The sequence below is a fragment of the Hylaeus volcanicus genome, chromosome 2 (assembly GCF_026283585.1).
Source record: "Hylaeus volcanicus isolate JK05 chromosome 2, UHH_iyHylVolc1.0_haploid, whole genome shotgun sequence".
NCBI lineage: Eukaryota > Metazoa > Arthropoda > Insecta > Hymenoptera > Colletidae > Hylaeus > Hylaeus volcanicus.
Window position 1 is genome coordinate 1,809,956 of NC_071977.1, and position 18,500 is coordinate 1,828,455.

An 18,500-nucleotide genomic window follows, 5' to 3' on the forward strand; every position below is an offset into this window, starting at 1 on the left:
AACACGAGCCATCGATAGCTGTGCTTTTGTTCGCAGTGATTGTCTCTATTGCTCCTAGCTTCACCCGATTCCTTCCTACAAACAATCCGAAATAAAATAATCAGCCCTCTACGAAGAATACCAAGACGCGCATCGGTTGCAAAGATGTTCCCTTGAACGCGAGACCGTGCTTGTCCAGCTTGGGGAAAAAATGATAGAAACAGGTTTAGTGTTTATAGTCGTCCGTCGCGTTCTCCCAGCCACGGCTACCCGCGTTTGCGTACTTCTCTACAGCTCTTGCAACGCGAAGAACTCACGAGGTGACGGATCGAAACTGCAGAAAGCGTATTCTGCCGCGTTCTCAACTCGTGGAAAGCGATTTGTTCGGCCGAAGAGGGATGGGAACGGGCGCGCGCTCGAGAGTGGATTAATCCTCCAACGGGGCAGCCTTCTCGCGACGAGTTCGCTCGTTTGTCGTAAATGGACAGAGCTGTAGACTCGAGGGAAAACCCGATTTTAATCACCGAACATCAGTGCTCCTCGCGAGTTATCGGGAGCCGCGCGCAGATCAAACGGGTTTAAAGCGAGAGGGAGAAGCTCTGGAAAAAATCTGCCAGGTTCGTGGTATCCCTTAAAGGCAGGACGCGAGACGAAAGAAGGAAACACTCGAAAAAGGAAGACGACAGGCGCGGCATAAGAGGCTCGCGACCGCTCCTGGCGTCTACAGTAAAACGTCGCTACCGAGGCAGACGGTAAACACACGAAGCGCCGAGGTTCGCCAAGCCTTTCGAAACGCACTCAAAGATTAGGCGATCGTGTAGAATCGACGCCATGCTCGACAAACTTTTGATACTCCTCGTCTTCACGAGCGACATATTTGGCTTCGTAATGCCAGACGCGATCGAAACGTTCGCGGAGACAGGCATCGACACGGGCTTGCATCTAATCGGAAACCAAACCAGGATACTACTCGATAAATCTCCGAAGCCGCCACCTCGCACCTATAAAGGTAACAAAAGTTGATTAGCATTCTAGAATATGTCGAATACCGCCCTAGGTTTACTAATACCTTTAAGAATGAAAAATTCACGTATGTAATTTATATTAATTATTGTCTGTAAGACACATAAATGCTAGTGAATAGATTTTTATTAACTGTTCTTCCGATTTTCCCGACGTTTGCTCGCGGTCTCTTCTTCTTTCGCTTTTCCTGTTCTGCCCGTGGCGTGGCATTTTCCGCCCTTAAATAGCAAGCACGCGCCCCACTCTTTCTTGGGGAAGACCCCAATGTAGCCGGCTCTAGCGGGGCCTGGTCAAACTTATGTCACCCCGACGAAATATGCTTGGGTCCCGCCGAAATTCGGCTTCGACCCTCGCCACGTTCTCCGGAGTCTCACTGTCTCTCTCACTGTCTTTTCACTGTCGCTCGCTCTTACCTGTCCGTTACCCTCCAATTTTAAGGAGGGAGGTGTTGGACGTCGTTTAGGTTAATCTGTACCTTCTGTACCGTACCCATCTAATCTTCGTTACTTTATGTTAGTCGGTAGTTTTATCTTCACGGGATAAGTAAATATTTGTAAGTTTCAAACCTGGTCATCCGTCCATACACCAACTACGCATCCGACCCTTGTACCCTTACTCACAAACTCCGAATAACGCGTCCGACTCCTTGCCATCCTACGATTCTCATTGGTCCTTCCCCTTGTTTCCACCACCACCCTTCTGAATCCTTAAACACAAACCTTTAGAAGGCACACCAAAACTGCTCTCCCGAGCTTTTTCCTAATACAATCGAACAGAAGTAGGAACGTAGCGGTAATCTAGTTTCTAAGTACCGAATTGTAGCAGAAACCGAACTTTGAAATAAATCGGAATCTAACAAACAGTACATCGGAGAATTAATCTCGGGAGTAGCTTACAACTACTGACATAAGTTAACGCGGAAAGATTCCTTCTGGCTACTTTAACAAGTTCGCAGGAGGCAATCCAATCGTAACTAATTGCGCTCGATTAAACTCGAAGCTGCGTTACCATGTTACGCAACGTCGCTCGTCCACGCAGCCGTGAGGCACGTTTTTCAAATTTCAAACTCTTCGAGGACCGGTTGTAGAGAGAGAATAGAGTTCACTAAGAGAGAATAGACGCGCGCGCAAACGTTTCTGTAATAGACGTTGGTAGATGGAGTGTAACAGAGGGAGACGAATATACTTTTTCGCAGACGGTTTCTCAGGTTCCCAGCCGCCGGTGATTACCATGAACGGTCAAAACAATTACCAGGCTGGCCAACAAACATTTTACGCCGAAAGGTCGTCGGGCTATAATTGCGATAGATGCAATAGAAGTTGCACCAACGTTTTGAGGAGAGGCGATTACATAGTGACTCCGGGGATAGGAGCTCACAAGCTGCACACACGCAAGCAGAACTGGAACATCGCGCGCAAGGCTTGCATGGACGAAGGAGGTGACCGAAACGAAAATTAATTCCACGGGTTAAAAACGGATACGCTTCTTCGAGCATCGGAGACAACTAATCGATTTCGCTCGACAGGTTACTTGGCCATTCCGAATTCGTTGGACGAGGAAACCGTCCTGCTCAAGTGGCTGCTGGCAGTCAAGATCGATCGCGCCTGGCTAGGTATTCACGACCAGTTCGAGGAAGGCGACTGGGTGACCGTCATGGGCGAGTCGCTGGAGAAATCCGGCTACGACAGGTGGACTCCAGTGATTCCAGGCAATCCAGACAACGCGGGAGGACATCAGAACTGCGCGATTCTCCTGGCCGAGCACGGTGGCATGGACGACATCCAGTGCGAAAGCTTGTTCTCCTACTTCTGCGAGATCACCATGTGCTGAGCCTCGACCGCGAGCTCGAATCTGCGATATTGTTTATTCGATTTCTTGAACCAAGCTTACATTTCCCCCGCGACTGATTGTGCTTTTGATACCTCTCTCGAAGAATAAAGTCGGCTTTGCAAGCGAACAAGTTGTACTCTTTTTATTTTTATTAGAGACCCAATTTACCCTCGAACATCTACTTCGTGTATTCCTTTTCCTTCGTCTTTATTCGATCATTTAATCATGTCGATGCTATACACCATGGAAGTCATCGTACCAAAATTTCGCGGCAACTTCTGGTTATTCCCATCGCGGATAACTCTTATCAGCGAGGAAAGATATTTATTTTACCAAGAAGATGCGTCAAAGATGCGGGGAATACCCTGACGTTTAAAAATAAAGCTGCAGGTCCAGCTGAACGTGATCTTTCGATTTCAAGGCTCCCCGGCCGGATTGTCTGACGGACAAAGAGCAGATGCGTGCACGTATGCGACGCAACGGCATAAAAAGCTGACGAACGTCCGCGACACGTTCAGTTAATCTTCGTCGTTCGGCTCGTCAACGAGACGTCAACGTTCGTTGTAAGTAAATAGACTGTGTCGCTTTGAAGCTTTCGCTCGGAGTTCGGTTATTCCATATTCGGTCATCGATAACGTGTTTAACCGACTTCGACAAGGAGGAGGTTACTCGATCCGACGTGTATATTTTTCTTCTTTTCGAAGCGCGATGTTGAAGCTAATTCTCCTCGCGTTTACGAGCGGAGCCTTGGCCCGTGTGTTGCCAGACAACGTGAGTTCGGATTCGATGCTCGCGCCTATTTCTAAAGGTAACTCCGCGACTGTTATATCTTTCATTTTATTTTATATTTAATTTTTTCGTGGTTGTCGGCGTTGAAAGACGCAACGATATCTACCAAACATAAACAGACTCGATGCTTTACCGAGAGCGCCCTGAACGCGAATAGAATCACGATTCAATTGTATCGTGATATTCTTCATCTGGACGTATTAAATAAACATTCATTTTACCAAAGGACCGTCTCCGCGATGGAACGTTGATATCCCAGTTTGAACCAATTCCGCTCGATTAAACTCGAGACTGAATTATGGTTCTCACCGTTCTCAGCTTGCAGGAGGAACGCGTAAAAAGATCGAAGCGTTCTTCCAGGTTCCCTGCAACCGACGCCGACGATCACTTTGAACGGAGACAGGAATTACCAGGCTAACCAACAGATATTTTACGGTGTCGGATGGGCGCCATGGACGAATTGCGTTAAACCTAATTGCACGAGCGTTTTACCGAGGGACGACTACGTTGTCACTCCCGGGATAGGAGCCCATAAGCTGCACGCTCGCAAGCTGAAATGGAACGCTGCGCGCAAGTCCTGCGAGAACGAAGGAGGTGACGCGAATCGGAAAAAGATTTATCTAAATTTTAGCTTAATTTGGGTTACGTTTTACCGTTACGTTTTACCGATACGTTCCCTCCCGATGGTATCAGATATGGATTTCGTCTGGATACAAAAAGAATTATTTCTATCGAATTCCGATAAAAATAGTCGGGAAATAAAAGCTCGTATAGTGATGTGTTATCGCCATCCGTTGTTGGAACGAATCTACATTGGAAACTTGTATACGGTCAATGATTTCGACCGTCTCTGGTGTACGTAAACGCGAACGAAAGTTAACCCTTCGCGCTCGAGGCTTTGTTTTCTGCTCTCTATCAGCGACTCGAGATGCTTTCTTAGCATTCTATTGTCGCGAATGCTAAACTTAGATTCGCTTCTCGAACGAGATCTCTAATTTGAGATGTGAGAATCGAGTCACCTTTGCCTCAACGACAATCACGTTATTGACATTCCGAGTTCCAAAGAAATTAAACCTAAAGAGAAGCTAGCGGTGACTGAGAGTCACCTCTCGAGTGCAAAGGGTTAAATGAACGCTGTTCGATAGGTTACCTGGTCGTCCCGAACTCGTTGGCCGAGGAAGCAGTTCTGATAAAAAGTATGCAGGCTGCGAACATCGACAACGCTTGGCTAGGTATACACGACTTGTTCGAGGAAGGCGACTGGATCACCGTCATGGGCGAGTCGCTGGAGAAATCTGGCTACGACAGATGGACTCCAGCGATCCCGAACGATCCAGACAACGCGGGTGGTCGTCAGAACTGCGCGATTCTTTTGAGAAAACACGGCGGAATGGACGACATCCAGTGCGACAACACGTTCCCGTACTTCTGCGAGATCACCATGTGCTGAGCTTCAACCTTTGACCTTGTCTTCCGTGAGATTAAAGAAACACAATTTCTCTAAGATTAAACGACGCTTTACTCTCGCCTGCAGCTGCTGGACTTGTATTCGTTAGTGGTATTACTTGTATTCATGTATCAATGTATACATCTGAATATATCATAGTTGGCAAACGCTGCGTTAAACATTCGACTCTTGTTTCGTCATTTCTCCCTCGATGTTGACCCTTGCAATCCAACTTTGTTCTATTTATTATAAAAAAAGGGGTTAAACAAAGCGCGATACTTCGAGTAACGACAAACTAAGGCTAGAAAGCCTCTATAAATCTCTCTATCGTTAGGAGAAAAATGTTTTCGCAACCACGAAATTATTCTAAATCGCAAGAATAAATATTCGTACCCTCTGTGTCTGTCGAAGAAGTTTGACTAAATTATGATATAATACGCGGAAATCGATATTACCGAACGTATCGTTGCGACATTCATCGTCGACTCGAGCGCAATTCTCGATCGACGTTGCTCGATCCGCGCCGGAAGTTACGGCGCGTAAGTTTCGCCTCTGCCGGCGTTAGGGGTAATCCCCGTGCAACCCCTAAATTCCTCGATCTGTTTATCGGGGCCGCGTATCGACGATACGTATGCCAAATCGATCAAGCATCTCTCGTTACCTCGACCCGTTACCGCGATACAAGGGACGGCTTCCAAGATTAATCTAATACGATACGCGAGGGCTTCCGCGTTACAATGTTCATTGAATTCATCGATATGGCTAGACAGGACGCGGTTCCGTCGCGTATACGGTTCGCGATGTCGAACGGCGGCGTAAGTCAGCATTTCTCAACATCCTCTGGCTCGTGGCGTTCGTTTTGGCTCCGATGTAACTTTAGTTAGGCAGAATTGCTTCTTTCACAGTTTCGCCGCGATCACCTCGGAGGATTAACTGAGGGGATAGGGACGCAATGTTTCGTTTGTTGAATTTATAGTGCTTAGCTGGGGAGCTACTGATTATTCGCTTCCCTTATTTGCTATTGCACTTATCTTATTCCTTATTTTTTCGCCCTTGGCTTTTTCCATACTTCGTATTATTATATCTGATGGGGATACAATGACGAAAGCTTGGTGTTCCTGACCTAGGCGCTCTAGTACAATTCTTCATAATAATAATAATAATAATCGCGATGCGGACGCGAGCAGAAGCGCCAGCTCCGGCGAACAGGACCTTTTAACTGGGTTTCCAGGACAAACGTAATTTTACGCTGGTATAATGAGAGTGGGCGTAATTTCGTCGGTTAAGCCGGCTTTCCATTTGCCAAGAACATCGGTCCGACGATTCCGACTGGCTGTCCATTAAAATTGTACGCCGACCGGGGACTCCCGTGGAAAATCGAACCGATCGCGGGACGATATCCACGGGCCACGACAGACCGAGCACCGCGGAATGGCTTTAATCCAATTTCGATTGGGGAGAACAAGGGATGTTTAGCTAAGATCCGCGGAGTCGGCTCCTCTCGGGATAAAGTAGGTTAAGGAGCCCTCGTTCGCGGAACGAGTAGGGTGCATGGACGACGACGGCGACGACCTCGACGAATCGCGTATATTGTGACGACACGTACAAAGGAAGCGGTTTTATATGCGCGTACACGACCCGAACCTCGGTCCCTTTCACATTGGAAACGCGCCACCGGCTTCCTCGCCCGATAACATCTTTTTGTGCAACTTCGACGGAAGCGCGAACGGCTCTCTCGCCTTTCTCCATTAGAAAACTACCCTTCGCCGTTAAAGCTCTTTCTTACTCTGCCAGCAGGGGATACCCTGGCGTTGTTTATACGCGGAACGGTCGAATAGATTCGCAACGAATTTCTCGCGGAAAGAAGAAGGGTCGACGATGGCCATTCTTCGCTCGTATGACCGTCTATAATAAAAAGAACAAATATTTGATAGTAACTTATTTATACAGAATCCCTCGACAAGAGGAGTAAGAATATTATAGTTCGGCTGCGCACCGACAATTTCCGACGTACAGTTGGAGCTACAAGAGAAGCGCGAAGAAAACTCGTCCCCGAAGAGGTTACGATACCTCGTTACTATCATCGCTGTTTGTAAAAAGACTCCAACTATCCTACTCCTAAAAAAGAAAAAAAAATTCTGTGCCATAAACATCCTAACAAATTTCTCGCGTTACGTAGGCTGGAACAGACAGTAAAACGAGCATAACAATAGGAAAGAAACCGAAGCCCCGATGCCGATGGACGAGTCTCGATTTTAATGAACTCTCGAGAAGCGTAGGGTAAGAAACAGGGATGGAAGAGGGCGGGGAATTCGGTAACGAGTGCGCGTTAAAGCACGGCTGGCTCGCCGCGCGGAGCCGTAATGAGGAATTTCACCTAGGGACATTTCGTCGGGCGCATCCTACGCGGCTTTGTGCGCCGGTCTATCATCGCTTTGAGGCATGCAACGGCTCCTAATTAGGCCACCGAGGCGCGCGTCGCGACCGCCGAGGTTTACGCGGCTGCTTTCTTCTTCGGCTCCTCGGAGTTGTCGCGGAACCTTACCTCGACGCGCGTATTACGTGTGTATTTTCTTCGGTTCTCCCCGTTCTCCAGCGGCGAGGAGGCGACATTCGGCGCGAATGAAAGGGACGAGGACCGTGTCAAAGCGCCCGAGGTATTTTTCAATTACAGCCTGTTACGCCCTCGCCAAAGGAACGCTGCGGAAGAACCGGGGAAAATGGGACGACGCGAAGGAAGACGCGGCTGGGGACAGAGGGGATGAAAGGAGCCAAGCGGACGTTTATTAAACTCGCGTGTTTAAAGCAGAAACGATTCTAATATTCGACTGGAATGCTAGCCCACCTCCGCGACTGCAATTATATTGTTACGAGCACTGGATAATGTATCGAATCATGGCCGGCTGCGTAATATCGAAGACGAACAATCGATCGATCGGTCGGTGATCGATTATACCGTCGTCAGACGTTCTCGGAACTTCAAAGAATACAGTTTCTGTTATATTCGAGTTGTTCCGAGTTTAATTGTGAATAAAGAAATATCGAGTTACGCGTTGATATCGATTCGGTTGGAGCCTCGATCGTTCAACTCGCTCGTGGAACCGTAAACGTTGAAACGCTCGTCAAGACACCGCAAATAGTTCCGGGTACAAGCGGAACAAAGTAGCACGCAGAATGCGTTCCGAGCGCCTCGAGCGGAACGACATTAGGTGAAATTGTAGCGAGCACTCGGACCATCGTTAGGGCGAAATTGTTCCATTGGCACGGCGAGGGTGCGTTAAACTGTATCGCTTCGTTTAACTCGGTCCACGCTGTCGCAGTCTGCAGCCTGTACCGCAACGTTAGTCCAGAAATGCGTCTATAAATCTCTCTATCGTTAGGAGAAAAATGTTTTCGCAACAACGAAATTATTCTAAATCGCGGAATAAATATTCGTACCCTCGTCTGTCTGTCGAAGAAGTTTGACTAAATTAAATAATAGCTTTGATCTTACCAAATGAACGTTTCATCACAAATATAAATAATAATAAATATAATGCGAATAAGCTTATATATTAGATGTACGTTTACATTCATATAAACGTACATTTGGAAACGTCAAAGCTACTATTTAATTCGAACTAATTTCTTCGATAGAGGGTACGAACATTTCTGGAACCGACGTAAAAGGCTCGACAAACGTCGCTGTTTAAACAAATTCGTCGAATGGGTGGACGCAACCGGAAGCGAGAAGGAATGGCGAGACGCCGCCCCACCGTTAACCAAAGACGAAGTTTCCGGGGCGGTTCGAACGGCGAAGCCGGAAGGGTAATTTTACGAAAGATACGTTTCTAATCGAGCGTTAATGGCTGACGCCGGAAGCGTTCTTCGCTCGCCCGGAGAAATACTTTTCACTTCTTCCTTCGTTTCTTTTTCGTCGCCCTTCTCCCCCACCCTCCTGGGACAAAGATTGGAATTTTCGAATTAGATTCGAAACGAACTAAACAGAAAGCATCAAACCCATCGCTTGATTTAGGCGAGTTCTTATAATAGACACAGAAGGTACGAATATTTATGGGACCGACAGTATATACGTTAGAAATACCAATGTATAAATTCCATTTTCCAAACACGACTCGTCATCGTGGAAGATAGACCCATTTATTGCAAGTTCTTCTCGCGTCGACAGGATGAAATACCACTCGTGCGTTCGGTTCGACTCTCGCGTACGTTTTCAGCGCGGGGAATAAAGAATAACGTTGCCACTGCAGCGCGATTAAAGATGAAAAATCTCTCTCTCTCTCTCTCTCTCTCTCTCTCTCTCTCTCTCTCTCTCCAGAGGAACAAGAAAAGTTTGCGTTTCGTCGAGCAATATTTTGCGACGTACTTTCCGGCAGCACTCGCGAACGAGACGTCAAGGAATACATGGAACCAGGTGGAAAAAACGCGACAAAAGGAAGCCGGGTACACTTTAAATTCCTTTCACAAGCGGGCAATCTTTCGAGCCGTTTGTCGCAAAGGTTAGATAACTTTGCGTTGAACGCCGTCGGAATATGAAACTCGGATCGTTTCATTTTCTCGGCTCGAGTTTTCAAACTCTCGACTCAGTCACGAGGTGTTCCGAAACGCGGCCCGCTCGCAACACGATCTTGATTTTAATTAAGTCTGGTTCAACTCCTCTCCTGTTCCCTGCACGCGCGCCAGCGCTTTGATGTTCGCGCCGATCGTCGATCGTCTCTAACGCTCTCGCGACGTTCCACCTTTCAGGAGACATTCAAAACGTGGCTCGTGCCTTCTCGATTCGGCGAGTATTCCGAGTTAACGTTCCAGCTCGATCGGTGCAACCGTCCGCAGGAAATTACACGTAAACGAAAACTATGGAGACGCGCGAACCCTCGATGCGTGGCAAAGTTCGCGCGGGTGTAATCTGGGTTAAGAAACGGCCTGGTTAACTCACTAGCCTGGCAAAGAAATATTTGATGCGACGCCAAAGTTACCTCTGGTCGCTGAAGTGTACGCGACAGCCATTTGGATATTAGACCGATGGAAGAGGACTCCGACAGTCCCGTAGTCTTGATCCAAAGTTTCGGCCTCCTTGCTTTAGTAATCCATATAATCCATATAATCCATATAATCCATATAATCCCTCTTCCCTCTGGAATAGCGCTGTGCATTCGATTACACTTTTTCTAGAAACTTTACGCCTCGACCAACTTCTTCGGGGTCGAATCACTCTCTTTCGCGCAAATAAAACTTGTACGCGATACTCGCCCATGATATCTGTTACCACGTTGATCGCCAAACGTGGGTGACAGTGATTTTTCTACCGAGGAACTAAAGTAATTCGTTCTGAAAGTCAAGCGTCGAAGAAAATAAATTTCGGTGAAGTTAGAAAAATGAATAAAATTGAATCCCGATAGAAATTATCGAGAGTAATATTGTCGCATTCGACGCGTTGAACTTGCAACGATCGCGTGGCGATCCGTGCCCGCTCGAGTACAATCAAGGCGAGTGGAAAGAACGAGCACTGGTCAGACGCGACATCGAGGGAAGCAGAGGCAGCGAGTAACGGTCGGACGCGGCTTGTCAAAAGTTCTATTCCACGTTTCCACGACGAAAGCTTGCTCGGTCGTTGACAACCGTCTGCAGTGGTGAATATTACGGGTGAAAATCTCCCGATGGACGGCGTCTTTTTTTAAATAAAAAATCGCGGTCCGCTGCTCGGCGTCGTCCCGACGGGGCGGTATTTTATTCGAGGCGCGTGACTCTTGTAGCCGTCAGCCGCAAATATATCCTGGCTAAAGTCCTACGAATCCCGTGGCTTTGGTGTCCCGAGGGGGATAAGAGTATCTACGTGTCCAGAAGGGAAGCTGACAGAGTCAACGTCGCGTCTGGAGCAGGACAGCAGTGAGAGACGAGGGCTCCGGTTAAATTATCCATCCAATATATTACTTTGTTCTCGAACGAAAATACAGGCTACTTAATTTACGAGAATATTACCTTCGTTTCGAACCCTGAACCAACCACGACCGGTCAATTGCGGTCTCCAAACTTTTCTATACACCGTTTACGTGCGATACGTGAGTTATTCATGAATTGTTCGTGCATTATTCGATTTAAGTTCACGTAGACTGTATTTTCACGCTCGACACGTTGACTGGCAGACTGATACTCTTGAAAATTTCTACTGTGATTAAACTTTGTTTAGGGATTATTAGAAATTGCATAATCAAACATTTGTTACAGTATTTGTGTTTATATGTTCATAGAAATTCAAATTCATTATTTTTTTTTTTTTGACATTTAACTTTAAGAATTAATTCTTTCAGTTCTTCAGTGAAAAGCGCTGTCAGCCATATGCACGGGTGACGTGGCGATCAACGTGTTAATCGAGAAAAGCGTTTTTAAGACTGATCGTTTGTCCCGTTACGAAATGAACGTCGATAGGTTCACCGATAAAGGATGTTAATCTCCGTTGCTCGAGCCAACGACAAAACCTTTCGAAGGATTCTTCGCCAGTGTCTCGATTTGCAAAGAGAGAAAAGTTGAAACGTCGATGGGTTAATAATCGCCGCGGGTGATGAAAGTCGCGTCTGGAACAGATGAGAAAAGGGGATGAGAAAGGGAAGGGTGTGCGTCGACTCGCCGCTCGAGTTAAATTACGCGTGAAATGCATCAGCGCGGTCGGCTTTGAGACGGGTGGCCGCGTTGCTTGCATTCAAACAAAAGAGATCGGAGAGGCGAAAACGCGAGACGGAGGATCGAGGATCGCGGAGAGGGGAAATAAAAAGAGGACGCGACGAGACAAAAGTTTGGAGCCGGAGCAACAGTCTTTGTCGGATCTTTAAGCATTGTCGCCGGTGCATCTCGCGGCTCTCCACGCCGCGAGATAACGAACAGACACCGAGCCTCTCGAGCATTGCGACGTCGAGCTTATATAACGTAAATACGACCAACGAGGAGCGGAAGAGTATCGCGCCCCAGTGGAGGATGTAGTCCGAGTCAAATTAAGAACAAGACAGAATCAGTTCGGAATAAATCGAAAAGGGACGGGACCGAGGGCGGTCGTTCGAGAGGAATTAACATCGCGGCGGGATTAATTGCGCGTTACTCGGATAATCGATAGGCGATGTCCGAGCGCATCTTACGCGTGTTGGCAATTTAATTAGTGGGACGTGTTCCCACGTGTCCGATCATCATAATGACGGAAGGGGCTCCGGTTAATTGCGGTAATGAGATACGAGCACGTGGACGATGCTCCTGCGACAGTCCATTCGTTCTCTGATCGATCGCTGAGGAAATATTCCACGCTTCATCCAGCCGCGTGAAGAATCTTCCGAAACCTTGGAAAAGTACTCAAACTTGTCCTAATAGCCTGATAAAAAGTTCCGTATTCCATCTCTCTGGAAAGACCTATAAAAAGTATTCGGTGTTCCCCCTGTCTTCGTAGCTTCGTATTAGTATGTATGGGACTTGGAATATTTTGCGAAGGCGACACCAAGTGAAACCCGGAATATCTTACCGCCGCACGAGTCGATGGAACTAAGAATATTTTCAAAGTGTTCGCTAGAGTTTTCCAAAGTTGCGTCAATCGTCCCCGGCGATGGACGATCCTTCCTTGCGAGTAATACGAGATAATTAGTTGCGAACTTATAGTTACTCCGGACGGACCGAGACAGGATAGATTGGATTGGACACTGAAAATTCTAGTAGTATGTAGAACTAGATCAAACTTGGCGTATGCGTTAGGAACGGTAGATTGTAGAACTCGAAAGGTCGTCTTCTGCACACTATTCCTGTCATTAGATTTTCTGGGTAGCATCGATGGCATGCACCGATCAATGGTCATCGAATTATAGAGGCAGCCTGGCAGAATGCTCGGGGAGAATCCTCGGACTCCGAGTATTTTGCGAGATTCGAATTTCCCTGCAGGCTACCGTCATTATAACGCACTTAACATCGGATCGCATCGATTAATTGCGGCGTTGCGCTCATCCATCGCGTAGGCATTTATCGGCAACTATCGGCCACGTCGATGGATGTTCGATTCGAAGCCTGATCGCGAAATAACGTCAAGGTTAAATCGAGTTCTCCACTTTTCAGCTGTAGTATTTACCGAATGTACGTATTAAATTTGCACCGTAAGCAACTTTCTTTCGAGATGCTTTCTTAACATTCTATTGCCACGAATGCTAAGATTATATCGACTTCGAAAATTGAATCTCTAATTTGAGATTTGAGAATCGGCTCACCTTTGCCTCGACCAATCATTTTATTGGCACCTCGAGTTCCAAAGAACCTAAAGAAAATCTAGCGGTGACTGGGAGTCATCTCTGTCGAGTGCAAAGTGCAGGATCCTAACAGGATCGCTTTGAAATCGGCAGTTTTCCATCAAACTGGGCTGGCCGATTTAAATCGAGATAGGTCCACGTGATTCGTGTTTAATCAAAGAAGAATCGAGCGAAGTTTTGTTGCAATTCCCGGTTAAATGTATCCACGGAACAACCATCTTAACGCAAATTCGAACGAACGTTGAGAAACTTACTCTACAGCGAACGATTCTCAAAGCCCATTTAATTCGCAAACGAACGGCGAAGAAGTGGATCGGGGTGGTTCTTCTTTTCCTCTTCGCGATCGAGGCAAAGAATCTTGGACGGAGGTAATTTTAATATCACCGGAATCGAGGTATTTTGCCTCGGTTCGCCCGCCTCGAGGTTCCTATCTAGCTTAAGGTTATCGAGACGAATCGGCTCTCTCCATCTTCGTCGTCCTGTCCCCGTGGTACCGGTAATGGCCGTCTAGCCGATTTAATCTAACTGCGGATTGATCGTGATGTCTCCCGGTCCCGCGTCGAGCTCGTTAATCTGATTTAATTCTCAATCCCGGATAAGCCTTTTATCGTCCATTTCCCAGTTAATTCGATGACGGCACTGCTCGTCGAAACAAACACATGCGTACATGCTCTGTTTACGTTTCGCGTGGTCGTCGAACTGACCGAGCTCGATTTATTCCATGTTACCGAGCATCGACGGTTGCTTTTCGCTAGAGTAACCATACCTTTAGGCTGTCGCGTTGATAAATAAATAATAAAATTCGCTACGGGGGAGGTTTCGTATTTCGAAAACGGTGGAACGTACCCTGGGGTACCATCCCGCTGATGAGTATCGGAAAATACTGTTAATATTTAACCTGCGAGTGTGCGTTACGTTGATAGCGTTAATAGCGCGGTAATACGTTGTCCGCGGTTCACGATTATTTCATCGAAAACGCATTAATAGATACTCCCGACGAACTCCATTTCCCGGAGTTGTAACGTCCCGAATGCTCGAGGAAAATCCAGAGAAACTCATCCTTTTTAACGCGTTGAAGAATCATTCGTCATTTGAAAAAAGTTATCAAGAAAAATCGCGATGTCGTCTATCGCTCGTATCGCGATAAATTTCACACTCTCTATCGCAATTTGCCGGGTCTCCGCGGTCCATTTATCATCTAAGGATATATGTTTATCTGTTACAGGTGAGTAAGATGTTCCGCGCGGCGCGTCCATCCATCGCGACCAAGTAAGTTCCGCGCGTCCCGTCGTTTATCATCGGTGTCGCAAATTGCGGCATCGATCGGTTAAAATCGAGCACTTCCGCGGTCTCCCGTTGTCGCGAGTAACGGGGACGGGCACAGTTAACCGATAATCTTGAGCTCGATGGCTGAAACCTTGGCAACGGAACCGGTCCTTGCTCGAACGTCCGTCCAGTCTCCGGCCGGAGCTCCGATAAAGACATTATCGAGTCTCTTGCACTCTGGCCACGCTCGCGACTCGTCGTTCAGCCCGAAGAACCCTCGTCCGTTCTCCAGCGGGACGCGTCGCGACGGTAAAATTATTCGGATAAAAATCGTACGGTGCGAAAATCTCCGGCAAACAGCGAACGCAATTTTTTTCCAGCCGACGGTAGAAACTCTACGGCGCTCGGTTGAAACAAAAGACCAGCGAATTCTTACGCGCGCGATTCGACTTGCTCCATTCCAAGTCCGGAACGAATTGACCGTGTAACTCGAGGATTGATCGTATCCGAGTTAACATTTGCCCCATAATCGGCTCGACGAACTCCGCGCGAGTTAACAGCGTTGAAAACGGATCGAACTAAATCGGATTAACGATCGCAAAGGCGATCGACTCGCCGCGTAAGCGTTCGAACCTGTTTCCAAACGAGGGAGGATTTGCATGCCGACTGGCTCGCGCGAAACCAGAGCTTGGCTTCCCGCGGATTTTACCGTGGAGAGGACGCGGCAATTAAAGGCGTCCCGATTAGAATAAATCGGGCTAATTCACGGATCCGCGGCGCACGAACGTAAAAACAGCTGGAAAAAGGAAAAATCCCTCCAGCTCGACGCGGACGTCCTATTCGCCGGAACGAGAGAATGCCTCCCGTGTTCCAGCTCGCGAAAAGAGAAGGAGCGGCGAGAAAAAGGGCAAGCCGTGTGTACACCGAACACCCGGCCCCTTTTTGTTGTCGTTTCGGGCCACTGCTGTTCCTGGGGCGTAATTAAAATTCTACCAACTCCCCGGAAGTTTTGGACGATCTCCAAAATCCTCCGACGGAGCTGCGTGGATCGATCCGCGCTGCCAATACGACGGAATCGCGACGGTGACGTCGTTAAGACGCGAGGTTAGGGTAGGAAATGGCCGCTAAGCGGGGAATCTCGTAGGAAGTCGGACCATTTACATATATTCGGCTTCGAAGAATTCAACGACCCTCGAATGTCTTTTCTTTTCCAAGTAGTCGGAGGATTCTTGCGGCATTTTCGTCGAGGCTTTAAATTCAGAGAGAAGAAATACGTCGATGAGAAACGAAGCCCTCGCGTTTCGGCGGATTCTTTGCAAGCGATCGAATCAGGAGTTCCATTCCGCGATTTTCGAGAGACACGCGCGCGCGTGTTCGGTTCCCTCGTTCTCGTCGTTATCAAAGTAATCAACCGCGAGTGTTTGCTTCGGTGATGTTTGAATTTTGCTGTTCAGCGACTAAGTATGCAACCGTTGGAACACGGGACTCGCTGGCATCGTCCTCGAGAACCATTTACTGAAAACTCCGCGGACTATTCCCGCAATTCGTATCCTACGGGGCGTAGAATTCACCGGTTCGTCGAGGAAGGAAGAAACAGTCAGCGAATTTAATTGAACGTAGACGATGCGTTATTCCGTTTCCGCCGCTGTTGGGTACCGTTTGCGAAAATTTTACTCGGATCTTCTCTCATTTCGAATTTCGAGTACACGAGGTGGGGTGGTCGAATCACTCGTTCACGCGTTATTATGAGTTAAAGGGTTAAGAAACTATTATAAAAACCTATGGTTTTTCTTGTTTCGATCCTTGCCATCTAGCCTGGCTTCACCCTGCGTCTATCGTTTCTCGTTATATAAGCTGATTATTTCTAGAGACCAGTACAATAATTTCAATCGAACTCGAAAGAGAATTATTCGAGGCTCGCTTTCTCCCCTTTTATCCTGATTGCCCTACCAGAACGCGTAATCCGTATCGCGCGAAAGACGAAAGAAAAACAGACGGTTCCAGTTATCGCGATATCAATGAGGTTCGCGAGGGTTTTCAGCGAACCACGTTTCCAGCGAGTTTAAACTATGAATTTTCGAGTTTTCCTCGTCGACCGAAATCCGGTCCGACGTCGCCTATTGTGTCTCGTCGAAAAGGAGTCGAACGAGAAAGCAGCAACGTTAAAAACACCGGGCGAAGATTAACGAGCGTCGATTCGGCCGCAAACGTGGCTGGAAAGTGGGCCGAGCCGCGGGCGGATAAATAAACCAGCAGCTAAACAGGGGAGCACGTTAAATCCAAACAAGAACTATCGATTAGACCGTCGCGCGCAGTTATAGCGTTTCGATGGGACGAAATTCGATTCGACGAGCCTAATCGTAAATTCCTAAGCCTGGAAACTTCGCCGTACACACGAACCGAACGAACAAACGAGTCAGCCGACCCGGTCCACGAGCTGCGACCTAATGTTCGGCAAACATAAAGGCCAACCAGAATCGTGGTCCGTACGATCGCAGTTCGAAACGATCCTGAAGCTCGGCTAACGCGTTCATTGCCGGGTCAGCCCAGAAACGGGCGACGGGACCGAAAGAAGTTAATTCCAAAAGCGAGGCGATCGTGGAAATAAATCCGAACGGATTCGCGAATTTGCCGAGGTTACCGTCGAAATTGAGAATTCAAGTACAATCGTGCCGTAGACATTTTTGAGAGTATCGATCTGGCAGCGAACGTGTTAAAAAACGAAAAAGTCGGTCGGAGTCTGTTCCGCGATGCTGAAATAGCAAAAATGTTGGCAAGTTCGCGCGATCATTAGCAAACAATTTATCGTATCGCTCGGGCGAAATCCGCCGTCGAAACCACGGCGAATCGATATTCAATTACGGAGGAGCGTCGCGACGCCGACCGCGGGAAAGCACGATAAGAGGCGACCGAGGAGCCGCTTCGAAGATAGAATTATCGACACGCGGCTGGAAAATGAGCTCCGGCCCGTGGAATGCGACCGCTTTGCCCCGATATTTCACCGGCGGACCTGCACGTTCGAGTTTCGCTACACCGCTGAACAGGCCCGCCCTCATTGTTTATGCTTTCGATCACGACTGCGCCGATTGTTCCCTGGAAATCGAGTACACCGAAATGCCATTTTAATCACCTGCTCGCAATCTGCTTTAATGCGATAGAAACTGTTTGAGAACGAAAACGAAATAGAAGGTCGAAATTGTGGAGGCACCATCTGCCCTCGACACCAGAGGGACGGACATTGCGCGTTTCTCACAAGCCCTTGGTCCCGCCTAACAGCATCGGTGGTACAACCGAGAAGAAGGTGATTCTACATAAAAAAAAAACAAATCGAAAATAAGGAATAAAATTTGTTCGTTCGAGGTTTCGTTCTCGAGAAAATCGATTTCGAATATTAAGCGAGTACGGGTACACTTGACTATCGCCTAGATAGATGGATCTCGATACAGACTTTAAATTAAATGAGTAATACAGCACATCATCTTGATACTAATGATACGAGTACTACTTATAAGTATTAATCCGACGTTTTCCTTCAAACATTTCAGCGAAAAATTCGTGTCCTCTCGGTTATATTCACTCTTTGGTTATATTCACCTCTAATCGATCTCCGTCTTGTATATGAGTACTTCTTACAAGTGTCATATGTATAAACATACGTATGACTTGTATCGGTATCCATCCATGTAAACCATAGTCACGTGTATGTTTATACATATGACACTTGTAAGAAGTACTGATATACATGACACTTATAAGTAGTACTCGTATCATTAGTATCAAGATGATGTGCTGTATTACTCATTTAATTTAAAGTCTGTATCGAGATCCATCTATCTAGGCGATAGTCAAGTGTACTCGTACTCGCTTAATATTCAAAACCGATTTTCTCGAGAACG

The 18,500-nt window shown here is 47.3% G+C and overlaps 2 protein-coding genes and 1 long non-coding RNA gene across 12 annotated transcripts in view; 2 read left to right on the forward strand and 1 right to left on the reverse strand.

Annotated features, from left to right (window-relative positions):
* Positions 1-5,254, forward strand: part of LOC128885050 (hemolymph lipopolysaccharide-binding protein-like) — a 32,063-nt gene extending 26,809 nt beyond the window's left edge. The window contains exons 1-4 of one of the 4 annotated variants that reach the window (XM_054138795.1): positions 7-988; positions 2,198-2,440; positions 2,528-3,395; positions 3,982-4,124. In XM_054138795.1, coding sequence (XP_053994770.1) covers positions 811-988; positions 2,198-2,440; positions 2,528-2,832 — 726 coding nt within the window. In that variant the 5' untranslated portion in view covers positions 7-810 and the 3' untranslated portion in view covers positions 2,833-3,395; positions 3,982-4,124. Of the gene's footprint in view, positions 1-6; positions 989-2,197; positions 2,441-2,527; positions 3,396-3,536; positions 3,641-3,981; positions 4,216-4,766 lie in introns of those variants that run through there. The other 3 variants (XM_054138796.1, XM_054138797.1, XM_054138798.1) reach the window with 3 other exon arrangements.
* Positions 1-18,500, forward strand: part of LOC128885040 (tyrosine-protein kinase Btk29A) — a 148,913-nt gene that overhangs the window by 77,562 nt on the left and 52,851 nt on the right. The window lies entirely within an intron of this gene.
* Positions 1-18,500, reverse strand: part of LOC128885057 (uncharacterized) — a 106,282-nt gene that overhangs the window by 34,648 nt on the left and 53,134 nt on the right. The gene's annotated exons all lie outside the window — the stretch shown is intronic.